Source organism: Schistocerca cancellata, chromosome 2 (assembly GCF_023864275.1).
Source record: "Schistocerca cancellata isolate TAMUIC-IGC-003103 chromosome 2, iqSchCanc2.1, whole genome shotgun sequence".
NCBI lineage: Eukaryota > Metazoa > Arthropoda > Insecta > Orthoptera > Acrididae > Schistocerca > Schistocerca cancellata.
Window position 1 is genome coordinate 208,918,984 of NC_064627.1, and position 27,750 is coordinate 208,946,733.

At 39.8% G+C, this 27,750-nt stretch overlaps 1 protein-coding gene across 1 annotated transcript in view; it reads left to right on the plus strand.

The window, feature by feature from the left end:
* LOC126161539 (N-acetylglucosamine-6-sulfatase-like) overlaps nt 1-27,750 on the plus strand; it is a 110,582-nt gene that overhangs the window by 66,896 nt on the left and 15,936 nt on the right. The window contains exons 6-7 of the mRNA XM_049917464.1: nt 15,083-15,284; nt 24,268-24,578. Of these exons, the coding sequence (XP_049773421.1) occupies nt 15,083-15,284; nt 24,268-24,578 (513 nt within the window). The remainder of the gene's footprint in view (nt 1-15,082; nt 15,285-24,267; nt 24,579-27,750) is intronic.

Below are 27,750 nucleotides of genomic sequence, written 5' to 3' on the forward strand. Positions count from 1 at the left end.
ATTACACCCTCGCTGTCCCAGAACATGGACACCATAATTTTTTCAGCACTGGCGGTTACCCGAAATTCTTTTGGTGGCGGTGAATCTGTGTGCTTCCATTGAGCTGACTGGCGCTTTGTTTCTGGATTGAAAAATGGCATCCACGTCTCATCCATTGTCACAACCGACGAAAAGAAAGTCCCATTCATGCTGTCATTGTGCGTCAACATTGCTTGGCAACATGCCACACGGGCAGCCATGTGGTCATCCGTCAGCATTCGTGGCACCCACCTGGATGACACTTTTCGCATTTTCAGGTCGTCATGCAGGATTGTGTGCACAGAACCCACAGAAATGCCAACTCTGGAGGCGATCTGTTCAATAGTCATTCAGCGATCCCCCAAAACAATTCTCTCCACTTTCTCAATCATGTCGTCAGACCGGCTTGTGTGAGCCCGAGGTTGTTTCGGTTTGTTGTCACACGATGTTCTGCCTTCATTAAACTGTTGCACCCACGAACGCACTTTCGACACGTCCATAACTCCATCACCACATGTCTCCTTCAACTGTCGATGAATTTCAATTGGTTTCACACCACGCAAATTCAGAAAATGAATGATTGCACGCTGTTCAAGTAAGGAAAACATCGCCATTTTAAGTATTTAAAACAGTTCTCATTCTTGCTGCTGGTGGTAAAATTCCATCTGACGTATGGTGCTGCCATCTCTGGGACGTACTGACAATAAACATGTCCTAATTTTTGGAACTTTACATTGGTTAAATTCCTCATTAGAGGTGGGTCTCTTCATCCTGTGGCTGAGTGACCTTCCCTTCCTTTTCCGTGTTTCCCAATCTTCAACCTGATACACTGAAATATGAGAGTGAAAAGTTTGGTTAATTTGTTAACGAAGCACTTCTATCTGTTTTCTATATAGTTACATTGGAATGATACCAGATAATGCTTGTTTCTGGTACTGTAAGTAGGGCAAGTCGTATTGCTAGTATCCATAGTAGTTCTCCTTGGTATGCATTACACGTTGTAAAATACGAAGGGAGATAGGAAAGTAATGCACAATAATTTTTTTTCTCCTCTGTTATTACAGCTGGAATGTTGAAATTTCTTGATGATATAATTTGTACTACAGACGGCATTCTGTTTTCATGTGCAGTTCTAGTGATAGAAGCTTGAACTAAGAAACAAACATGGCATGCATGTTACTATGAACAACTTGTGAAGAACAGTGAACTGTAGTTTGATATTTGTGGACCAAAGGGCAAACCAAATAAAATTCACAGGGACATACATGGTGTGTGTGTGTGTGTGTGTGTGTGTGTGTGTGTGTGTGTGTGTTAGGACAACTAATATCTTCAGGTGGTGTGCCTTGTTTAAAGAGGGGCATGTGAACCTTAGTGATGCACCACACAGTGGGCAGCTGGTAACAGCTGCAACCTCACAGAATGCCAGAGCCATTGAAGCAGCAATTTTGTATGACTGGTATGTGCAACTGCAAACTGTATCACAGCAGTTCAACATTTCCTATGGTGCAGTGTATGGTACTGTTCATGACATGTTGAAATTTTGTAAAGATAGTGCTTGCTGGGTGACTAAGAACTTGACAGACAACCAGAAGAGCCATCGGATGAAGACATGATCACTTAATGCACCATGCAGCCAAAGGGTTATGACTTTCTTAAAGTAATCATCGCTAGTGATGAATTATGGGCATATCACTACATGCCTGAAACCAAGCAGTCCTCTGTGGAGTGAAAACTTCTTGGTTCCCCAGTACAGATAACTTCAAAGTGACTTAATCTGCTAGGAAGGTAATTGTGACAGTGTTCTGGGATACACATGGTGTGTTATTGATGAATTTGGATGAACACAGGACTACGGTGAATGCTGCAGCCTACAGTAAAACTTTGGTTGAACTGCATAGTGTCCTTTGTGACAAACACCACAACATTAGTGCCAATGGTGTCAAACTTCTTCCTGATAATGCTCGCCCCTTTGTTGCTGCTCTTATTGGTGAGAAAATTGCCAAGTTTTGATGGAAGGCACTCCAGCATCCATAATACAGCCTGGACCTTGTAGTATTGTACTTTATATCTAAGGTCCCATGGAGAAATTACAAGGCATATGGTACTGCAATCAGAGAAATGTGTTGTAAATGTTGGTGACCATGTAGAAAAGTAGGTACAAGATTGAAGTTCATTTATGATTTTTTTAAAGGTTTTGGTCATAAAATTACTGTGCATAACTTTCCAATCTTCCATCATACATAACAATGGTAGCGTCTTTAATTATTTGAAGCTAGGTTTGTGTCCTTTATCCTCACTGTATTCTTCTATAATTTAAATACATTGGTCACATTTTTTCCCTGAGCCCACTTAATGGTATAATATGCTATATGACTACATATAAAGGCATAATAGACAGCACTCATCACCAGAATACTAACAAAAAGGTATAGTTCCCTCCGGGTGAGTATATACATATCTCTTTTGTTGTGCAGTTACTCAATCACTCACTCACTCATTCATTCATTGTGTTTCATCAATCCCACCATGAAGGACACACTTCAGGGATAGTGAAACATGTCAAGTTACACATCAATAGTCAGAAGCTATCACTGATCAATATTTCTATCAAGTGTACATTTTTTTTGAGTCAACAGTCTTCTGACTGGTTTGTTGTGACCTACCACGAATTCCTCTCCAGTGTCAACCCCTTCATCTCAGAGTACCACTTGCAACCTACATACTCAATTATTTGGTGGATGTATTCCAATCTCTGCTGTCCTCTACAATTTTTGCGCTCTACAGCTCCCTCTAGTATGGTACCTTGGAATTGATTCCCTGACATCTTAACAGATGTCCTATCATCCTGTCCCGTCTCTTTATCAGTGTTTTCCCTATATTCCTTTCCTCTCTGATTATGCGCAGACCACCTCATTCCTTACTTTATCAGTCCATTTACTTTTCAACATTCACTGAAGAAAAGTTGCTACTCACCATATAGCAGAGATGCTGAGTCGCAATAGGCACAACAAAAAGATTCACACAATTATAGCTTTTGGCCATTAAGGCCTTTGTCAGCAGTAGACACGCATACACATACATAAACATACACACTCATGCAAATGCAACTTGCACACACGTCTGCGTTCTCAGAGAGCTGAAATCACATTTCGAGCAGCAGCACCAGTGCATGATGGGAGTGGCGACTGGGTGGGGGGAAGGAGGAGGCTGGGGTTGGGAGGGGGAGGGATAGTGTGATGGGAGTGGCAGACAGTGAAGTGTTGCAGCTTAGACGGAGGGCAGGAGAGAAGGTGCAGAGGGGGTAGGGGTAAGTAGTGGAAAGGAGAGAAATAAAAAGAAATAAATACAAAGAAATTAAATGACTGGGTGTGGTGATGAAATGACGGCTATGTGGTGCTGGAATGGGAACAGGGAGGGGGCTGGATATGTGAGGACAGTGACTAAAAAAGGTTGAGGCCAGGAGGGTTACGGGAATGTAGGATGTATTGCAGGGAAAGTTCTCACCTGCACAATTCAGAAAAGCTGGTGTTGGTGGAAAGGATCCATATGGCACAGGCTGTGAAGCAGTCATTGAGATTAGGGAGATCATGTTTGGCAGTGTGTTCAGCAACAGGGTGGTCCACTAGCTTTTTGGCTGCAGTTTGTTAGTGGACATTCATGTGGACAGATAGCTTGTTGGTTGTCATGTCTACGTAGAATGCAGCACAGTGGTTGCACCTTAGCTTGTAAATCACATGACTGGTTTCACAGGTAGCCCTGCCATTGATGGGACAGGTGATGTTAGTGACCGGACTGCAGTAGGTGGTGGTAGGGGTATGTATGGGACAGGTCTTGCATCTAGGTCTATCACAGGGGTATGAGCCATGAGGTAAGGGATTGGGAGCAGGGGTTGTGTAAGGATGGACAAGTATATTGTGTAGGTTTGGTGGACAGTCGAATATCACGGTTGGAGGGGTGGGAAGGATAGTGTGTAGGACATTTCTCATTTCAAGGCATGACGAGAGGTAATCGAAACCCTGGTGGAGAATGTAATTCAGTTGCTCCAGTCCCAGATGGTACTGAGTTACCAGGGCAATGCTCCTCTGTGGCCGGACTGTGGGACTTTGGGAGGTGTTGGGAGACTGGAAAGGTAAGGCACGGGAGATTTGTTTTTGTACAAGGATGGGAAGATAATTATGGTCAGTGAAGGCTTCAGTGAGACCCTTGGTATATTTTGAGAGGGACTGCTCGTCCCTGCAGATGCAACGATAACAGGTGGCTGGGCTGTACAGAAGGGACTTCTTGGTATGGAATGGGTGACAGCTGTCGAAGTGGAGGTTTTGCTGGTGGTTATTATGGACGGAGGTACTGATGTAGCCATCTCTCAGGTGAAGGTCAAAATCTATGATGGTGGCTTGTTGGGTTGAGTAGGACCAGGTGAAGCAAATGGGAGAGAAGTTGTTGAGGTTCTAGAGTAATGTGACTAAGGTGTCCTCACCTTCAATCAAGATAGCAAAGATGTCATAAATGAATCTGAAACAGGTGAGGGGTTTAGGATTCTGGGTTTTTAGGAAGGATTCCTCTAGATGGCCCATGAATAGGTTAGCATAGAATGATGCCATGTGGGTTCCTGTGGCCGTACCGTGGATTTGTTTGCAGGTAATGCCTTCAAAGGAGAAGTAATTGTGGGTGAGGATATAGTTGGTCATGGAGACCAGGAAGGAGGTTGTTGGTTTGGAATCCATATGGCATCTGGAAAGGTAGTATTTGATACCAGTAAGGCCATGGGCATTAGGAATGTTAATGTACAGGGAGGAGGTATCAATAGTGACAAGCAGGGTACAGTGTGGTAAGGTGACAGGAACTGTGGAGAGTCGGTCAAGGAAATGGTTGCTATCTTTTATATTGGAGGATAGGTTGCGAGTAATAGGTTGAAGGTGTTGGTCTACGAGAGCAGAGATTCTCTCAGTGGGGGCACAGTAACCAGCCACAATGGGGCTTCCTGGGAGATTGGGTTTATGGACTTTAGGAAGCATGTAGAAGGCGGGAGTGTGGGGAGTGGTAGGGTTAAGTTGAGAGATGGACTCTGGGGAGAGGTTCTGGGATGGGCCTAAGGATTTGAGTAGTGACTGGAGATCCTGTTGGATTACTGGAATGGGATCACTGTGGCATGTTTTCTAAGTGGAAGTAACTGGCAGCTGACAGAGTCCTTCTACCACGTAATCCTTGTGGTTCAAAGCAACAGTGGTGGAGCCTTTGTCAGCGGGTAGGATTATAAGGTCAGGATCAGTTTTTAGATGGTGGACTGCAGTTCTTTCTGCAGATGTAAGGTTAGTTTGCATGTTGAGGGATTTGAGGATCCTTTCCACCAACACCAGCTTTTCCGAATTGTGCAGGTGGGAACTTTCCCTGCAATACATCCTATGTTCCCATAACCCTTGTGGCCTCAACCTTCGTTAGTTGCTGTCCTCACCCATCCAGCCCCCTCCCTGCTCCCATTCCAGCACTACACAGCCGTCATTTCATCGTCACACCCAGTTTTTTAATTTATTTTTATTTATTTATTTTTATTTCTCTCCCCCTTCCACACCTTCTCTCCTGCCCTCCATCTAAACCACAACACTCCACTGTTCGCCACTCCCACCATAAAATCCCTCCCCCTCCCCTCCCCATCCCAGCTTCCTCCTTATCCCCACACAGTCACCACTCTCATCATGCACAGGTGCTGACACTCACAGTGTGGTTTCAGATCTCTGAGACTGCAGATGTGTGTGTGTGTGTGTGTGTGTATATGTGTGTGTGTGTGTGTGTGTGTGTGTGTGTGTGTGTGTGTCTCCCTACCATACAGTGCTAGGCTCCAAACATACATTCTCAGAAATTTTTTCCTCAGATTAAGGCCTATGTTTGATACTAGTAGACTTATCATGGCCAGGAATGCCCTTTTCACCAGAGCTAGTCTGCCTTTGATGTCCTTGCTACATCTGTCATTGGTCATTTTGCTGCCTAAGTTGTAGAATACCTTAACATCATCTACTTTGTAACCAATTCCTGATGTTCAGTTTCTCACTGTTCTCATTTCTACTACTTCTCATTACTTTTGTCTTTCTTCCATACTCAGTAGATTTTTCATTTCATTAAGCAGATCATGTAAACCTTCTTCACTTTCACTCAGGGTAACAATGTCATCAGTGAATTGTATCATTGATATCCTTTCATTTTCAATTTTAATTCCACTCTAAAACTTTCTTTTATTTCCATTATTGACACTTCAATGTGCAGATTGAACACAAGGGGCAAAAAACTACATCCATGTCTTGCGTCCTTTTTAATCAAGCACTTTGTTCTTGGTCGTCCTTGGCTCTTGTACATATTGTATTCTACCCATCTCTCCCTATAGCTTACCCCATTTTTCTCAGAATTTGGTGCAACTTGCACCCTTTTACTCATAAATTGTCAAATGCTTTTTCCAGTTTGATAAATTCTATGAACATGTCTTGATTTTTCCTTAGCCTTGCTTCCATTATCAACTGCAACATCAGAATTGCCTCTCTGGAGCCTTTACCTTTCCTAAAGCCAAACTGATTGTCATCTAACACATCCTCAATTTTTGCTGCCATTCTTCTGTATATTATTCTTGGCAGCAACTGGGATGCATGAGCTATTAAGTTGATTGTGCAATAATCCTTGCACTTGTCAGCTCTTCTAGTCTTTGGAATTGTTTGGGTGATATTTTTCCGGAAGTCAGATGGTATTTCGCCAGACTCATATATTCTACAAATGGACATGGATAGTCATGTTAGAAATTCTGATGGAATGTTAGCTATCCCTTCTGCCTAAGTCTTCCATAGCTTCTTAAGTTCTGACTCTAATACTGGATCCTCGATCGCCTCTAAATCAACTCCTGTTTCTTCATCTATAACATCAGACAAATCTTCCCCCTCACAGAGGCTTTCAATGTACTCTTTCCACCTATCCACTCTCTCTTCTGCATTTAACAGTGGAATTCCTATTGCTTTCTTAACGTTACCTCCCTTACTTTTAATTTCATCAAAGCTTGTTTTGACTTTCCAGAGTGCTGAATCAATCCTTCTGACATTCATTTCTTTTTTTCATGCTCAGTGTCTTGCATTTCTGAATCTCCTTAAACACTTTTGCACTTCCTTCTTTCATCAATCAACTGAAGTATTTCTTCTGTTACCCATGGTTTCTTTGCAGTTACCTCCTTTGTACCTATATTTTTCTTTCCAATTGCTGTGACTGTCCTTTTTAGAGACATCCATTCCTCTTCAACTGTACTGCCTACTGAGCTACTCCTTCTTGCTGTATCTATAGCGTAGGAGAATTTCAAATTTATCTTGTCATTCCTTAGTACTTCTGTATCCCACTTCTTTACATATTGATTCTTCCTGACTAAGCCCTTAAACTTCAGCCTACACTTCATCACTACTGCCTTGTGATCTGGGTCTATATTTGCTCCTGGGTATGCCTTACAATCCAGTATTTGATTCGGAATCTCTGTCTGACCATGATTTACCCAAACTAAAATCTTCCCATACCACCCAGCCTTTCCCATTTATATCTGCTGTTCTCGCGATTCTTGAACAGAGAATTCACTATAACTAGCTGACATTTTTGACAGAACTCAATTAGTCTTTATCCTTTCTCATTCCTTGTCCCAAGCCTTTATTCTCCTGTAACCTTTTCTTATACTCCTTCCTTTACAACTGCATTTCAGGCCCACATCACTATTAGATTTTCATCTCCCTTTATGTTCTGTATTAACCTTTCAATATCCTCATATACTTTCTCTATCTCTTCATCTACAGCTTGCGATGTTGGCATATATATCTGAACTATTGTTGTTGATGGTGGATTGCTGTCAATTCTGATAATGAATGAATGAATGAATGAAATTTTATTGTCATTTAGCTATTACAGCAATTGACAAAATCAAGTTACATATATACAAGTATACATGGGTTAAAGATCAATATGTGACATAGGTTTTACATAAAATACAATATTTAAAATGAAATAATATGAAAACATTGCATCATAACTGATTCAGTTAAAGAAATTATGCTGCACTCTCCAAATCGGTACCACTATGATATTTTACAGTTGTAAAATTCCTGAAGTGAGTAGTATGGATTTGCAGCTAACCAACTGAACAATTTGTCTTTAAATACATCAAATGAAGCTTCTACCCATTCTAGTGGCAAATTATTAAACACCTTCATACCCACCACTTCGTAGCTGTTCAATGACTTGGATAATCTGTAGTAAGGTATGTCAAGATTGCTACTATTCCTGGTTCCATGAAAGTGTACATCTCTTTAACGCTGGTATTCTGATAAGTTGCTCTTTATATGCAGTAGGGCAGTGTAAATATACATGTTTATCACAGTTAATATTTTTAAGTTGATAAACAGTGGTTTGCAGTGGGCCAGTTTATCACTGTTTGTGATAATTCGAATTACTTTCTTCTGAAGTACCAAAATGTCCTGAAGGTGTGAGCTATTGCCCCATATTAAAAGCCCATAAGATATAATACTTCGAAAAAAAGCAAAGTAGGCTGATCTTACATTGGCCGCAGGTACATGGTTTATTAAATTCTTTAACAAATACACCACTCTAGACAGCCTTGCACTAATGTATTTAATATGTGGCTCCCAAGTCAGTTTAGTATCTATAACAATACCTAAGAACTTAACATTATTCTTGAAGTCTTCTGCTGGCGGATCTCTCAAACTAAATACAATCTTTTGAGTTTTACTCTCATTAAGCAGGAACCCATTAGCTCGGAACCAGACTGATGCCTGTGATATTGTATCATTTGCCACAGTTTGGAGCATATCAATGTCTGAGCTGATATTGAAAAAAGTGGTATAATCTGCATAGAGAATGGAGTGAGTATTTATGTAGGATGGTAGATCATTTGTCATTAGGATAAATAGCAGAGGTCCTAATACTGAGCCTTGTGGCACACCACACTTAACTTCAGCTAGCTGTGATCTCTGTTTACCAATACAAACAATTTGTCTACGGTTGCTGAGGAAAGATTAAAAAATGTTGTCGACTTCACTGTTTGTGATTCCGTAATAAACTAGTTTGCTGAGGAGTAAAATATGCTCCACAGAATCAAAGGCTTTGCTAAGATCACAAAAGGTAGCCTGAGCAAAATTTTTTCTTTCATAGGCATTAAGCACTTTTTTAATCAGGAAGTCAATGGCATGGAGTGTGGATTTGCCCTTCCTAAAGCCAAATTGTACCAGAGTAATAATGTTATTACATGTCAGATAATCACACAACTGGGAGTTGATGATGGATTCCAAAACTTTAGATAAAATAGGTGTCAGGGATACTGGGCGATAGCTAGATGGGCAATTTTTGTCTCCTTTCTTGTAAATGGGCACTACCCTGGATAATTTTAATACTTCTGGGAATACTCCTTCAATTAGACATCTATTTATACATTTAGTAAGAGGATATACTATGTAGCCAAGTATCTTTTTTAACATATTACAAGAAATACCATATATATCTTCACTATCAGAGGGTCTAAAGATATTTACAAGATTCAAAACAACATCTGGTGTGACCTCTGTTAAAAGGAATTTATCGTTCAGGGTGTAGTCTACATTATGGTATTTAATGAGATCAGCAACAGTCTCTTGTGGCCTCACAATGCTTTCCCTAATTTGGTTAATAGATTTTATACAGTAGTTATTAAATTAGTCTGCTGAAATTACTACCTCAACTTTCTGCTTGCTTTTGGCCACTGAATTTATTATAGTCCATGCTTTTCTGCATTTATTTTTTGATGACTCAATGCTGACTAGGTTATGTTGTTTTTTGGCCTCATTTAAAGCATACTTATATTCCTTTTGTGCTCTTGAGTACCTTTGTTTAGCCATATCAGTTTTCTGAAGTCTGTAAGAATCTCTATACAAAAACAACCTTCTTTTCATATTGGCTAGTTGAGCAGTATACCATGGACTCTTATCCCTATGTCTATTACTGTTACTTTTAGGGTTAACTTTACATTTGTATTGAGGGCAGTTGGTCTCGAATATATTTAAGAAATAATGAAAAAATCTATCAAACAATGTATTGGCAGAGCCCTGAGCATTATTGTTAAACAGATGTGACCAGTCATAATTACTGAGTGAGACCATGAAATTAGACAATTTTTCTTGCGTTATTGGTCTTGTGATGACTATTTTAGGCTCTTTAAACTCCTTATACTCAATGTTAGGCCTATCTGTACCCATTTTTACCCAAACTGAGTCATGGTCCGAGAAATCGAAGACAGCTACATCTGAAGACAGTAACTCTCTATTGACATTTGTAAGTATGTTGTTGAGACAAGTGGACTGTCTTGTGGGTTTGCAGTTCGTAAAAATGAAGTTGAATTGTCATAACAGGTTTTTAAATTAATTTACAGTGTGCACATCTTTGTTTACAACAAATGCGGCATTGATGTCACCACCAATCACAATACTATATTTCTTCCACTGAGGACTAAGAAAGAAATTTAGTAAAGTCTCAAGTTTTTCTAAAAATATTAATGGACTTCCATCTGGTGATCTATAAAGAGATACAATAGCAATTTTTAAATGATCCAGATATACGCCTGTGGCTTCAAAATGTATCTCACTGCACAAAAATCCTAGATCTAGTTCATTATTACAATTTATTAATTCCTTCTTAATGTAAATTGATACACCCCCATGAATATGTTGCTCTCTGCTAAAACTGTTTGCTAAGTGGAAATCATCTAGTACATGAAAAGATATTTCATTTCCTTTACACCAGTGCTCACTTAAGCATAATGCATCAAATAAGTTCTCATTTGCAAATTCATTTAAAATTATGTGTTTTCCATTTATACTTTCAATATTGAGATAACCTATCTTGAAAGACAAAGTTGGTGAGTGGTTTTTGTTAATGGGGCATTCATCATTACTGCTATATTTCTCTCTAGTGTTACTGACATTTATTATACTGTTCTTATCTTTAATCTGGTCATCCAGTGTGAATCTGGGCAAAGCTGTTGGTCTCAGCCCTTCTTTGCTACCTCTAAAAAAGAGTTTTCCTTAAATCTAAGTGGTATTGACTTAGAGCTCTCGATTTTTGTTATGCCTAACTCATTGGCTAGTTTTATGATTTCATTACTCACATACTTCTTTCCGAGTTGATTCAGATGGAGACCATGAACAGTGTGAAATCTTGTACCTAATAGAGTGCTGCAACGCTCAATGTTTGACCGGTCACTGCTCGCCTGTTGACGGGGGGACCGAGCCGCTAGTGTCCGGCCCCACACCACTCGGCTCGGTCACGTACTCGCCCCATGTCTGATGTCCGGATTCCGGACACGCGGATAACCGAGCACGACCGGTCACCACTGACGTCTCACGTCGCTTCGCCACGGCTCGCTGCTCTGTACTGTACTGTACTGTACAAATCCAACGCCTCTCTCTCTCTCTTTTAATACAAAAGTAACGTTTCCAAGAACGGGTACGTTACACAGCTAAATTCATAGAGCACTTTCTTTTATAATATTTACTCCCGTCTTCCTAACGTCCAGGAATTTTGTTGTAAATAAAACATTGATCACAAGAGACCAGTCTGTGTTAATGTAATCAAATGTAAGCGTCAAATAGTGCACCTGATTATGCGAATCAGTCCACATATCAACTGTCGCAGCACATGTTTTATTAATAACTTCCGCAATAACAGATGGCATTATATTGTTTCGTATTGCATCAGCTTGTTCTTTGACATGTCTGCTTATAGTAGAGGGATGTGGCATGACATCTGCCACGTTAACTTTTCCATAATGCGCACCTAGATGTATTAATTCATGGCCTAGTTATCTGAAACCTTCACCGCAAACAGCATTAAAAGGTCTCATATCTTTAGCACACATTGCAACACACTTTGCTGTAATACTATTTTTTATTACTGCCGGTATTCCTGAAGGAGCTGTATCTTTGTGAGGTTTCTTGCAACTGTGTTTCTTTAAAAGAGTGGTTCCCGATTGGAAACACAATAATGTGCAGCAGTTTATGCACGATACGTATCCAGTAGACGCACTGTTTTCGTCTACAACCACCAAAAATATGCTCCATACTTGGCTTTTTAGACCTTCCCGTCTCTTCAACGTGTAAACATTGATTTCAATCTTACGTCTTACTGCACTGGTTTCCTCACACTGCATGATTGCAGAGAGAGACAGAGAGACCAAAAATAAGAAGCCCGTACTGGCTCATTCTCACACGGATAATGGCACGTGTAATGTGTTTGAAGTTGCGTGCTACGTATTTGGTCACGGCTTCTATGCTCGGTCACTAGAACTAGTGCGGGCAGCCTATCCAGTTAGGGTGTGCTCGCCCCATCTCGTATTTTGTGCTCGCTTACTCGGTCCTGCAGGACTCTAGTACCTAAGTTAGTTATGTTTACAAAACACACATTTTTAAAGTATTTACGAATTTTCTTCATTTCTTTATTTACTCTTGTCACTTCAACATTCACACACGACCAGGATGGAAGATCATGCTGAAATGGTATTGAAAAGATGAGGATTTTTGTATTTTGTAGTTCCTGCAGTTTCTTCTTTAATGAGGACAAGAAGTCTTTTCCTTCATTTCTCGCTACGTCATTTGATCCAGCCAGAAAAACTGCCAGTTCCATGGCTTCTGCTGGTGAAGAACCTGCTACATCTTTAAATTTTGCACTAGGTTTTATTGTGGCTGAGATATGGTGGCTTGAATTGTTCTCAACTATATCCCTTAATTTCCTTCCTTGACTGTCTGCATATAAATGTATTTTCACAGGCCTAGGTCTGCAATTGCGGTTTGCTTTCTTATGGTTTTCAGTTTCATTACTTCTACTGACAGTTGACGTAATATTTTTACTGCACCCATTATTCACTTCACTTCTATTGACAGTTTCATTACTTCTATTGACAGTTAACTTAATATTTTTACTGCGCCAATTATTCACTTCACTTCTATTGATAAGAACACCCTATCACTGAACTGTTCACAGTAACACACTCGCTGCCCTGACTTCCTATTCATAACAAATCCCATTCCCATTATACTATTTTCTGCTGCTGTTGATATTACCCAATACTTATTAGACCAGAAATCCTTGTCTTCTTTCCATTTCACTTCAATGACCCCTATTATATCTAAGATTGTGCCTTTGCATTTCCCTTTTCAGATTTTCTAGCTTCCCTACCATGTTCAAGCTTCTGATTCCACACCCTGACTCTTTTTCTCACGGTCACCTCCCCTTTGATAGTCCCCTCCCAGAGATCCGAATGGGGGACTATTCTGGTATCTTTTGCCATTGGAGAGATATTCATGACACTTTTTTCAATTACAAACCACATGTCCTGTGGATACACATTATGTATCTTTAATGCAGAGGTTTCCAATGCCTTCTGCACCCTCAAGCCATTGATCATTGCTGATTCTTCCACCTGAAAGGGCAGTTCCCCCCCCCCCCCCCCCCCCCCCCTCCGCCCCTCCCTACCACCACAGGCAAGAGAGTGTCCTTAACCTCTGTCTGCGCCTCTGCCCTCTTTTGACAAGGCTGTTGGCAGAACGAGGGTGACTTCTTATGCCAAAAGTCTTTAGCTGCAAATGTTGATTATTAATCAATATTTAAGTTGTGGTGGGTGTCAGACGCAGAACCGAAGAAGTTTTGATTACTAACCAAGCAGCGTGAAATACTAACAACAAATTATCACTAGTGCCAATCTACTCAAACTGTTAATCATGGTAATTACTTCAAGAGTACTTCAGATGTGTATGTTGGGAGAGAAACAACTATTTTGAAAAAGGTCACTACTCTTCCTTCTGTACTACTTAGCTCCAAGAAAATTTGGAATCAATTGTTATCTCAAGGAAATTAACAGCACTCAGTTCTTGTCAATTGGTATCTTATGATTCTCTTTAATATGGAGGTCTTGTGCTCCATCTTGATTGATACAGAGGGAGTTTGTACTACACTGAGCTTCAAAACTATCAGTCATCCAACCTATTTCATACTCAAACATTTCTATTGTCTCTGAAGTTATAGACAGTGCTACAGCATTAACAAATAAATAACTGCACATAGATGGTCTAATTATGTTATATAGCAAGTCGTTAATATAAATAATAAATAAGATTACACTTAGTAACAAACCTTGCACTAGCAAGTTCCCATCCTCTCGACTATTAATAACTTTCTACATTCTAGTACTAAGATGTCAGTAATTCCACATAGTTTTCTGTAAACACATAAATCTGCAATTTATTTAATATCATTGCCAAAAGCTTCTGACGAATCAAAAAGACTACTGTTGGTCACAAAATTATTAAATTTACTTCTCTTTTTGATTTTGGTGTAGTATAGTGAAATTATTTTATGGGTTGATCTGAAGCATGTTTCATATTGTTTCATTTCATAGCCTTGTCCTTTCTCATATAATCCAGCATACCTCATAGAAAGATGATCTCTGTTGCTGGTATTTCACTCAGATCTTTCTTTGTCCATGTCCAACATTCTGATCCATAGGTCAAAACTGATAGATAAAATGAATTGTATATCATGATATTTTCTTTGGTAGGTATTTTCCAATTCCTAATTATGTCTGATACAGAATAATGAAATTTAGAGCAATTTTCTATGTACTCTGAAATTTATTCCTTGATGTTTCCTTTCTTAGTTATCTTGCACTGTATCTACACATTATTATAAAATCTGCCATTGTAATAAATGTTAAAATGCTTGCTAATAGATAATTGTGGCTGATGTTGTTGACTTCTAGCAATGGTGTTAATGGATGTTTATGATGAATTACAATTCTGTGCCAGATTTAAAATCACTACTGCCTATCCTTGCATTTACGATCCATACCACCAGGTAAAAATATAAATCAGTAATGAGTGTCTATTAACTTGAATACATTTGCTAATGTGTTAGAAATTTCCATTATTGCCAGTACTGTCAGCCAACAAATTTCCAACTGGTAAAACATGATAATAATTTTGCATATGAACATTTATATGTTTTTCCTTTTGTACAGGATAAACACTGGCTTTTACGCATGTCACCCAGTGTCTTACCAGAATCTACACTGGAAATACTAGATGCACATTATCGCAACCGCTGGGAAACTTTACTATCAGTGGATGATCTAATAGAAAGTGTAATAATGGAGCTTGAATCATTAGGAGTGTTAGACAATACTTACATAATATATACTTCAGACCATGGTTTTCATATAGGTAAGAGTTTTATTTTATTAATAGTTGACTTGTCTGTCTCATTAAATTGATGTTAACATGCTTCCATAAAGTTAAAGATACAGCAATGAAAAGTACCGAACAACGAAACTAATTTGTTTGCCTGTTCCATGTCACACTTCTCACCCAATTAGTGGACATTGTGTTAGAATATCTAACATATTCTTGTAGCAGTTAAATTTACTGAAATGAAATCAATTAAACGTAACAGCATGAAATGATATAAATGAAATATATTTTGGAATGCTGGACTTGTAATATAGTAAATGTGGGAAATGAAAATTTGTGCCACACCAGGATTTGAATCAAAAATCAGATCATACAAGCACATCTCCAGAACTAACCAAAATACTAATAATTTTATATTTTTCCACTTAATTTTTCTGAACTAACAACCAGAGGTTCTTCTCATGGCAAGTGCAAGAAGTAGGTCTGAGTTTCTCTTCCTCTACTTCTTGTTTGTACATGGCTGTGTCAACAGGCCAAGATCTAGGATGAGGGGCGAGGGGGGAAATCCAGGGTGTCTGCCCCGGGCAGCAATTTCAGGGGGCACCAAAGTCATATGCTTGAAGAAAATAACCTTGTTTCACAAAGCACCTAGTATCCAGGGCACATTGGTCTATCGATTATTCACATGATTTTGAAATGCATCCCAGCTGGTTTTTGAACAGTTTTGAACACATTCTAAGCTGATTTCTGAATGAATGGTAAGTTGATTTTTGAATGTGTGCATAGTGTATATGGTGTCTCTGCCAGAGGAATCCCCATGGCATCTAGAAATAACAAACTTTCCTACAGCCAAAGGGGACAGGGCTATACAAGTCGAGCTGAATAAACTCAAACAGGTGATTGCAGACTACCAGAATGGAAATAAAAAACTAACAGAAATAACAGGTTTGAAAGATTACATATTAGTTCCTCGGTGTGCCCAAGAAAATGAAATTTTGACAGAAAACTTTTGCCAGGATGGTACACTACTAGGAGCCCGTTGTACAGTCCCCAGTTACAAGCAGATTAAGTTCTAGTCTTGGATAAGCATGGAAAATGCATTGTACAAACAAGTAATAATGCCTAACTGGAGGATAAATGCAGGATAACTAAACAGGTGATTCTGGCAGGGTTAGTGAAGTTAACCAGAGAATAAGTTTTGACAATGGCAGGAATAGCTACAGAATTATTGATGACAAGATTGTTTTTTAGAATGAGGAAGGAGAAGAAATGGGGACATGACAAAAGTTATATGGATGAATATGACAATAACAAATAAATTTCATACTACTACTTTTTTTTGATCTTATGCTTGAGAAAATGGAGCATATGAATGAAATGTGAAACTATTTCCTAGCATAAAACTTTTGCTTATAGTAGGCCTATTAACCATTTGATATTGGTATTTTGTTAATTATGTTCTGTCATGTTACTTATCCCCCCCTACGAATCATAGACCTTGCCGTTGGTGGGGAGGCTTGCGTGCCTCAGCGACACAGATAGCCGTACCGTAGGTACAACCACAACGGAGGGGTATCTGTTGAGAGGCCAGACAAACGTGTGGTTCCTGAAGAGGGGCAGCAGCCTTTTCAGTAGTTGCAAGGGCAACAGTCTGGATGATTGACTGATCTGGCCTTGAAACAATAACCAAATCGGCCTTGCTGTGCTGGTACTGCAAACGGCTGAAAGCAAGGGGAAACTACGGCCGTTATTTTTCCTGAGGGCATGCAGCTTTCCTGTATGATTAAATGATGATGGCGTCCTCTTGGGTAAAATATTCTGGAGGTAAAATAGTCCCCCATTCGGATCTCCGGGCGGGGACTACTCAAGAGGACGTCGTTATCAGGAAAAAGAAAATTGGCGTTCTACGGATCGGAGCGTGGAATGTCAGATCCCTTAATCAGGCAGGTAGGTTAGAAAACTTAAAAAGGGAAATGGATAGGTTAAAGTTAGATATAGTGGGAATTAGTGAAGTTCGGTGGCAGGAGGAACAAGATTTCTGGTCAGGTGACTACAGGGTTATAAACACAAAATCAAATAGGGGTATTGCAGGAGTAGGTTTAATAATGAATAGGAAAATAGGAATGCGGGTAAGCTACTACAAACAGCATAGTGAACGCATTATTGTGGCCAAGATAGATACGAAGCCCACACCTACTACAGTAGTACAAGTTTATATGCCAACTAGCTCTGCAGATGACGAAGAAATTGAAGAAATGTATGATGAAATAAAAGAAATTATTCAGATAGTGAAGGGAGACAAAAAATTAATAGTCATGGGTGACTGGAATTCGAGTGTAGGAAAAGGGAGAGAAGGAAACGTAGTAGGTGATTATGGATTGGGGGTAAGAAATGAAAGAGGAAGCCGGCTGGTATAATTTTGCACAGAGCACAACTTAATCATAGCTAACACTTGGTTTAAGAATCATGATAGAAGGTTGTATACATGGAAGAACCCTGGAGATACTAAAAGGTATCAGATAGATAGGTAAAAAGATGAGGGCTAGTAGAAATCCTTGGGTAACAGAAGAAATATTGAATTTAATTGATGAAAGGAGAAAATATAAAAATGCAGTAAATGAAGCAGGCAAAAAGGAATACAAACGTCTCAAAAATGAGATAGACAGGAAGTGCAAAATGGCTAAGCAGGGATGGCTAGAGGACAAATGTAAGGATGTAGAGGCTTATCTCACTAGGGGTAAGATAGATACTGCCTACAGGAAAATTAAAGAGACCTTTGGAGATGAGAGAACCACTTGTATGAACATCAAGAGCTCAGATGGAAACCCAGTTCTAAGCAAAGAAGGGAAAGCAGAAAGGTGGAAGGAGTATATAGAGGGTCTATACAAGGGCGATGTACTTGAGGACAATATTATGGAAATGGAAGAGGATGTAGATGAAGATGAAAGGGGAGATACGATACTGCGTGAAGAGTTTGACAGAGCACTGAAAGACCTGAGTCGAAACAAGGCCCCCGGAGTAGACAACATTCCATTGGAACTACTGACGGCCTTGGGAGAGCCAGTCCTGACAAAACTCTACCATCTGGTGAGCAAGATGTATGAAACAGGCGAAATACCCTCAGACTTCAAGAAGAATATAATAATTCCAATCCCAAAGAAAGCAGGTGTTGACAGATGTGAAAATTACCGAACAATCAGTTTAATAAGCCACAGCTGCAAAATACTAACACGAATACTTTGCAGACGAATGGAAAAACTAGTAGAAGCCGACCTCGGGGAAGATCAGTTTGGATTCCGTAGAAATACTGGAACACATGAGGCAATACTGACCTTACGACTTATCTTAGAAGAAAGATTAAGGAAAGGCAAACCTACGTTTCTAGCATTTGTAGACTTAGAGAAAGCTTTTGACAATGTTAACTGGAATGCTCTCTTTCAAATTCTGAAGCTGGCAGGGGTAAAATACAGGGAGCGAAAGGCTATTTACAATTTGTACAGAAACCAGATGGCAGTTATAAGAGTCGAGGGACATGAAAGGGAAGCAGTGGTTGGGAAGGGAGTAAGACAGGGTTGTAGCCTCTCCCCGATGTTATTCAATCTGTATATTGAGCAAGCAGTAAAGGAAACAAAAGAAAAATTCGGAATAGGTATTAAAATCCATGGAGAAGAAATAAAAACTTTGAGGTTCGCTGATGACATTGTAATTCTGTCAGAGACAGCAAAGGACTTGGAAGAGCAGTTGAACGGAATGGACGGTGTCTTGAAAGGAGGGTATAAGATGAACATCAACAAAAGCAAAACGAGGATAATGGAATGTAGTCGAATTAAGTCGGGGGATGTTGAGGGTATTAGATTAGGAAATGAGACACGTAAAGTAGTAAAGGAGTTTTGCTATTTGGGGAGCAAAATAACTGATGATGGTCGAAGTAGAGAGGATATAAAATGCAGACTGGCAATGGCAAGGAAAGCGTTTCTGAAGAAGAGAAATTTGTTAACATCGAGTATAGATTTAAGTGTCAGGAAGTCATTTCTGAAAGTATTTGTATGGAGTGTAGCCATGTATGGAAGTGAAACCTGGACGGTAAATAGTTTGGACAAGAAGAGAATAGAAGCTTTCGAAATGTGGTGCTACAGAAGAATTCTGAAGATTAGATGGGTAGATCGCATAACTAATGAGGAAGTATTGAATAGGATTGGGAAGAAGAGAAGTTTGTGGCACAACTTGACCAGAAGAAGGGATCGGTTGATAGGACATGTTCTGAGGCATCAAGGGATCACCAATTTAGTATTGGAGGGCAGTGTGGAAGGTAAAAATCGTAGGGGGAGACCAAGAGATGAATACACTAAGCAGATTCAGAAGGATGTAGGTTGCAGTAGGTACTGTGAGATGAAGAAGCTTGCACAGGATAGAGTAGCATGGAGAGCTGCATCAAAACAGTCTCAGGACTGAAGACCACAACAACATGTTACTTATGTAAACAAGGTTCACAAAAATGACCATTTGTGCCAAAACAGTCTCATTTATTTGGCATGTGTTACAATTGCTGCAATATTAGAAAGATCTATTTCATTTTGTCTAGCAGACAGTGACAAAATAGATGTAATCAGATTGAGAAACTATTCATATTAACAGCTTTTTCAGTAGTAGATAATGATAGTTTGATTTTTCATTTGACAAACTTTTATGGGGTAAGAGATTCTTTTGCAGAAAGGAAAGCACTCCATGAAAAACTGTAGCAAGATTAGAGAGAAAACAATGATGGGACCTAAGAATAGAAGAAATTACTGTCTTGCTTGTCTTTTGTCTTTATTTGTTTTATGTTTCCTATATTTAATTTTATGTCACGCAAAAGAGAAAGTTATTAGTTAATAGGCAATAAAGAATGTAAATTTTCAGAATAGTTCCTATTCTCCCGGTCACAAATAATCCTACACAGTATTAATTGTGAGTTCCTATTCTCCTGGTGACAAATAATCCTTCTCAGTAGTAATTTTGACTTTTTTTTAAGGGGGTTAGGACATCACACCGTCCAGCTGGGAGCGAGAGAGGCAGCAAATTGATGGCTTCCATTATAAAATATACACTTTTGAATTCCACAAAGCAAAATATAGTGATGTGGGACAGAAGAATGCTGTGTGAAGAGGCATGTCACTGCTCTTTGGCACACTTAAGACCAAATAATATGTCTTACATTTCCTCAAACACATATGTTTTATGTTCCACACTCTTCAGAAGATGTGGGCTACAAAATGAACATACGTTTGAAAAACTGATTTTTTCAGTTTGTGATGTCTTATCTCAAATGCTCCATGGTGGTGGTGGGTGGGTGGGTGGGGGGGTGGGGGGGGGAGTGGGGGTCGCTACTATCAAGTTTTTGCCCCAGCTGTGTGTCACTCGTTTTCTTCAACATACATCTAATTTGTGCTTAACTACATCCCTTTTGGTGAAACTTATCTTCAAAATGTTGTAGCTCAGCTGGAAGATCTGTGTGGGACTTCTTTCTTTCTTTCTTTCTAAAAGTGGAAGACCTCCATTCTCTTGCAGCTCTTTGATGAACTGTAAGTTTTTATGGACACATTCAGGTGGTCCAGGAACTTATTCATAGCTCTCTTCCATGTTCCAATATGATGAAGGTGTCATCCACATAACAGAAGAAGTTTTTAGCTTTGAGAAGCCTATGGGTACTCCATCAACTTGTACATACAAATCCCCACCACATCTGATGAGATTACCAAGTTGTACTGAAGTGGTAGGCATGTGAAGGTCAGAGGCAGGTCATCCTTCTGCAGCAGCTTTCCTTTGCATATGGTCATGAGTTCGTGATGAAGAAGCAGTCTGTGGCCTGCCAGTGGAAATGGCCTAGGGAATTAGGCAAGAAACATGCAGGATCATGAAGAAATCCCAAGTTCCAAAATCAAATATTACACAAAAGAATGGAAACCACTGATTGCTAAGAGAAGATAAAACACAATAGGCCTATGTGCTTGAAAAGGACATGTTACATTTCTATTGTGTGCTGCAGACTACCACTGGAAGACAAGCACTCTGCTACAGGGTCCAGCAAACAGGAAGTTAAGATAGGACACAACACCAAAGAAGGCAAGGAAAATAATAGTTTTGCTTTACGTGTCAGCTGTAACAAAAGATGATATGAAACTGCTCTCTCAAAGTTCAAGCAGCAACATGCTTGTATGAACTGCCTAAAATTCACAAAGAATGTGTACCACTGTGGACAATAGTCAACACCTTTAATTTGCCCATGTATGGAGCGACTGAGTATCTAGCCTCCCTTCTGAAAGCAATAGTGAACATTGCACTCATCATGGGAAGATCTTGGCTCAATTCATGACCTCTCTAAAAAGGATGTGGCTGTAGAAGAGTGACCTGCTTGTTAGCTTAGCTTAGCTCTTTTCACACAAGTATCACTAAGACCTCTGTAGTCTTAGAAGATCTTTCTCAGCCCCAAACAGGAAAGCTACAACCTACATGAGATGTGGTGGGGACTTAAATGAACAAGCTGTTGGAGTAGTCATAGGCTTGTCACTTGCCGCTGGGATTCTCAGTCTCTATATGGGGAACTTTGAGGAGATGGTACTAAGAACTGCATGGTTCAAACCTAAAAACTTCTTCCATTACATGGATGACACATTCATTGCATGGAAACACGGCAGAACCACACTGAATTAGTTCCTGAACCACCTGAGCAATATCTGTCAAAACATACAGTTCATGATGGAGCTAGAACAGAATGGATGTCTTCCATTTTTAAAAAGAAATGAGACTCACACAGATATGTAGCTCCATGCAATGAACTGTCATCATTCAGCACAGTAGTACAATATTCTAATAACTCTAGTTCGCAGCACCTCCCTATTTGCAACAAAGACAGCTTCCCAGCTGGGTTGCAACATCTTAAAGAGACACTGTCAAAATAGATAAAGCAAGTGCAGATCACATGTGCACTGAAGAAAACAAGCAACACAGCTATCTGCAAATACGAGGTAGAGCAACAGGAATTTGCCTTTGCTTTTAACCACTATATTGAGCATCCTTCAGCCAAAATTGTTAAACTCATCAGAAAAAACAACTTCGAAACTAATTTTTGATCAATATAAAAAATGAAACATATGTTTGGCTTGGTAAAGGCCAAACTGAAACTCCAATTATCTGGTGCATATATCATTGCTTATGAGGGTGGACTCCAACACATTAGGCAAACACAGTGTTGCATAGATGCAACACTGCAAGAAACACAGTAGATGCCCACTTCTGGGGCATAAAGGTAAGTTGGCAGTGGCAGAACACAGACTCAATGAGGGACATATGTTCAAATTTGAGAAAACAAAAATGTTGTGCTGATCTGGTGGCTTTTGGCAGAGTATTATGAAGAATCAATTGAGATAAGGCTCCATGAAAGTCTCATCAAGAGCAATGAGGGCTACCAGCTAAGTTTGGTATGGAACCCTGCATTAACATTAACAGCTACACACTGAGACAGTGCCTAGCAGTTAGCTGTTTGGGAGTCTGGATGGAACCGAATGTGCTGAGAGTTAAATGACAGTCTGTGCCTCCCCCCTCCACCATCATGGGTCACCATGTCTGCACCATGGGGAAGAATTGAGGAGAGGTGGCCACCACTCAGGGATGCTCACATCATCTCAACAAATTGCAAGAAAGTGATGAGACTGGCACTCATTAAAACATAATAGAATTTCAGTGCAGCCACCCAAGTGGAAGTCCATGAAGATTTTATCAGCAGTATACACTAGCAAAGGCTAGATTCACACAGAGAAGATTTTAATAATTTTCTATGGAATTAACTTTTATCTTCTAGATACATCACTTCAATGTCAATGATTTCCAAATGGTGCTCTGAAAACCATAATATGTATCTACATCTACACTACATTTATACTCCGCAAGCCACCCAACGGTGTGTGACGGAGGGCACTTTACATGCCACTGTCATTACCTCCCTTTCCTGTTCCAGTCGCGTATGTTTCGCGGGAAGAATGACTGTCTGAAAGCCTCCATGCACGCTCTAATCTCTCTAATTTTACATTCGTGATCTGTTTGGGAGGTATAAGTAGGGGGAAGCAATATATTCGATACCTCATCCAGAAACGCAAAAAAAAAAAAAAAAAAAAAAAAAAAAAAAAAAAAAAAAAAAAAAAAAAAAAAAAATGCTGACATCCCACTTCTATCTTTATTTTCTTGTGTTGAATTTAATAATCTATCATTTTAATTTTGAGACTTCTTATGTTTTTTTGTGGAGGATGCTTAATGAGTGTTCTTCCATGCCATTATTTTGCTCAAACTGCCGTATTTGGTTTGGTTAGTAGCTGGTTTGATTTGGTTAGTAACTATATTCACCCAGCAGCTATGGGTTCCCAATAATTTAACCTACAAAAGAATTAGTGAAAACGTTGGAAAACGCTGTCAAAGGAGATACTACAGGAAATTTGTCACACAAGTGTCCTTTTACTAGCAGTATTAAAGTGCAGACTGTGCATGTACGACATGCCTGAGTGACAGACAATGCATGTCACATGTGTGAGACTCTTGTCTCCTTCTAGTAACTTTCCAAGTTGTTGAACTCATTATACAGTTTTCCTTTTTACAACAGGTGATAGGTAAGTATAGATGCAGCCAATGAAGTACATTTTTTCAAAGTGTCCTTTTCGAATTGTTAAAAAAGCAATTAATATCCTGCATTAGGGACAATATCGTAAATGATTTTGTTCATAGCTGTAGTTGAGCAGCTGCAGAGTCAACAATTTGAGCCTGTTTCACTTCTGAAGATCACAATTTAAACTGTTGGAACTGGTAAAATGAACCAAACAAAGGTTTTCTTATGCAGTTGATGATTAACTTTTTATCTTTGTTGTGCAATCATAAAAGTGAAAACCATCTTTTCATAATAAAAAATTTGCTATTGTATACCACCAGATGTGGCAAGAAAAAATTACAGGAATCACAAATGGTTTATAGATATTACATTTTTCTGTTACAGGTCAGTTTGCAATGCCTTGGGACAAACGGCAGCCCTATGAGTTTGATATTAGGATTCCTCTTCTGGTGAGGGGACCTGGTATACCAAAGGGCCAGATTATATCTGATCCAGTATTAAACATAGACATTGCACCAACTGTTATTGACATTGCAAATCTTTCATCTCTGGTGGAACTGGATGGCAAATCATTTAAGGAATCCTTAGCAGGCCAGAACACAACTGGGAGAGAATTTGTAATAGAATATGTAGGTGAGGGATCTGATCTCACTGTTGATGAAGATTGCCCTCTAGTGCTGGATAATAAGCTCATGGTAAGTGCATTACTTATTAATACATATTTGGTTGAACATAAATATTGAAAATGGAAGGAGGTAATGTTTAAAGAATTGATTGTGAACATCAAGATCCATAAAAAAGTGACTTAAGTGCAAGTACTGAAATACCAAGAACTGAAGAATGGGTGGAATGCAAATAACAAATGGGAGAAACAGACACAGAACCTAGAGCTTTCATAACTGAAAAATAATGACTTTGTTGTGAGGAAAAATTATCTAGGCTCTAAAAAAAGGCAATAGAAAGACAAATACTAACAAAGAGATAGAGGGGCTGGCCAGTACTTACCTCAGCTCAGTACAGCCGATAGATACACAAAAAACAGAACCGAAAATTTACGTTCCTAGCTTTCGGAATAAATGTTCCTTCATCAGGGAGGAGAGAGGGGAAAGAAAGGGAAAGTGGATTCAGTTACTCACAACCCAGGTTATGAAGCAACAGGGAAAGGAAAACAGGGAGTGTAGCAAGGATGGAGGCAATAGAAAGACATACAGGTGAAGGAGGAAATAAAAAAATAACCAGGGCTGCACCTGATTCTCTTCCTACAGTCATATGTGAGTGACTGACTTTACCTTCCCTAGTTTATTTGCATATATTTTTCCTATTTTTGAATACAGCTCTTCCTCCTGAAGCTTAGAATATAGCATCTAGTTTTTCTTTTACTTCATTTTTTTCTTATGCCATCAGATTTGCTCCAATTTATCCTGATTTGGTAACTGGGTAAGTGCTCTTCTAATATGTGACACAGAGTTAAGCTGCATCTATATGGCTACACTTTTAAAGAAATATCTCTTATGTAATGTAAATTTTAATTGTTAAAAACAACTGCTTAAACCAAAACTAACAGAAGAACATAACTACATACACAGATACAAAGTAAAGAACCAAATGATGGTATATGTGGACAGTAACTCTATTTGCTTTGCTTCCTTTGGAGTTAACCTACTGTGCAAAAATTGTTCTCTTGTATCTTGAGTCATATAACCAGGGTTTGATACCTACATAAATTATTCCATTATATTATCTTGTAACCGAAAGCATAGGTTATCCACAGATTGTTTGCTATATTATAAATAAACAGAGAAAAGAATTTTCAATTAAAATGGCGTTTTGTGATAATGATAATTGAAACGACTTCTTTTCTTGCATAAACTGGCAACAGTGAGTACTATATGCTCAGTGAGGTCACAGTACAAAAAAAGGCAGCTTCTTTATTTTGACTTTGGTGCACAACCTGTGGTGTTTCATTGCCAACACAAAACAGACTTTAATAAGATCTATCCACAGAACAGCCATTCAAGCATTGGTTAAAACAATTTAAGAAACTAACCAAGTTTCAAAACAAAAAGGCTGTCGCAAATAAGCTTTCGGCCAACAAGACCTTTGTCAAAAATAGATGACACACACACACACTCTGCAAACACAAATGCATGGTGGGAGTGGCAAGTGGGTTGGGGTAAGGAGGAGGCTGGGACAGGGAGAGATAGTAGGGTAGGTGTGGGAGCAGTGAAGTGCTACTTGGGAGTGTGCAGGGATGGTGTGGAGAGAGGGTAGAGCACCTAGGTGCAGTCAGAAAGTTAGACAAAGGGCAGGTGGTGATTGGGGGGTTGCAGTACCTTCTCTCCATCCACAAAGTTCTCTTGCTATGGAATCCCAAATTCCTGGAACCCATAACAAACATTGAAACTCTTGCCTTCCAGGAACTAGTGCAACATGCACACCACCACCTCAAAAAACTCTCCACCCTGCTCACTTCCTGCTCCTGCCTTGGAATACTGCTGTCCACCACCTCTACAACAACCTCCAACCCCCCCCCCCTCCTCTCAACTCCCCTCATAGATGACAAACCCTGTCTCTCAGACCTACTCCATTTACCCCACCCTCCATAACTCCCTCCCGCCATCACACAGAATCCAGAACCCAAAACACAGTCACGAACCTTTCCTCCAGAAGCCTTAGCCCCACAGAAATATCAGCCCTTTCCAAAGGCCTCATCTTAGGCCTCACTCCCAAATTCAGTGATTCAGTTCTTCCTCTGGTCCCTACGGTGAAAACACTTTTTCACCACCAACCCTACCAATTAGAGTCAACCAAAGACCAATGTTGAACCCTGACTGACTCAGGTCACTCCTCCATCCATCTGTGATCCATCCCTACTGCCCCCAAATCACCCCAATAACTTTCTTAACCTTGAACCTTGCCTCACCACCATTCCCCAAATCCCTCAACATGGAAACTAACCATACATCTACAGGGAGAACCACAGACCACCAGCTAAAAACTGATCCCAGCCTTATAATCCTACCTGTTTTGAATTGCAAGGATTACCTGGTAGAAGAACTCTGCCAGCTATCAGATACATCCACCTACAAAATTTGTTACAGTGACCCAATTCCAGAAATCCAGCAGGATCTCCAGTTACTTTTCAAATCTTTAGGCCCATCCCAGAACCTCTCTCCAGAGTCCATCTCTCTGCTCACCTCTATCACTTCCCGCACTCCTATCTTCTACATGCTTCCGAAAGTCCATAAACCAAACCACCCAGGATGCCCCATGGTGGCGTTACTGTGCCCCCTCTGAGTGAATCTCTGCTCTTGTAGACTAACACCTACAACCTATTACCTGGAAGCTACCCTCCTATATAAAAGATACCAACCATTTCCTCCACTGACTCTCCACAGTTCCTGTCCCTTTACCACACAGTGCCCTGCACATCACTGTTGATGCCATCTCACTTTACACTAACATCCCTAATGCTCATGGCCTTACTGCTATTGAACACTACCTTCCCCATCGCCTGACAGATTCCAGACTAACAACTTCCTTCCTAGTCATCATGACCAACTATATCCTCAACCACAATTACTTCTCCTTTGAAGGCATTACCTCCAAAGAAATCTGAGGTATGGCTGTGGGCACCCGCATTGCACAATCCTATGCCAACCTATTCATGGACCATCTAGAGGAATCCTTCCCAGACACCCAGAATCCTAAACACCTCACCTGGTTCAGATTCACTGATGATATCTTTGTGATTGGATTGAGGGTGAGGATACACTATCTACATTTCTTCAGAACCTCAACAGCTTCTCCCCAATTTGCTTCACCTGGTCCTACTCAACCCAACAAGCCACCTTACTAGATGTTGAC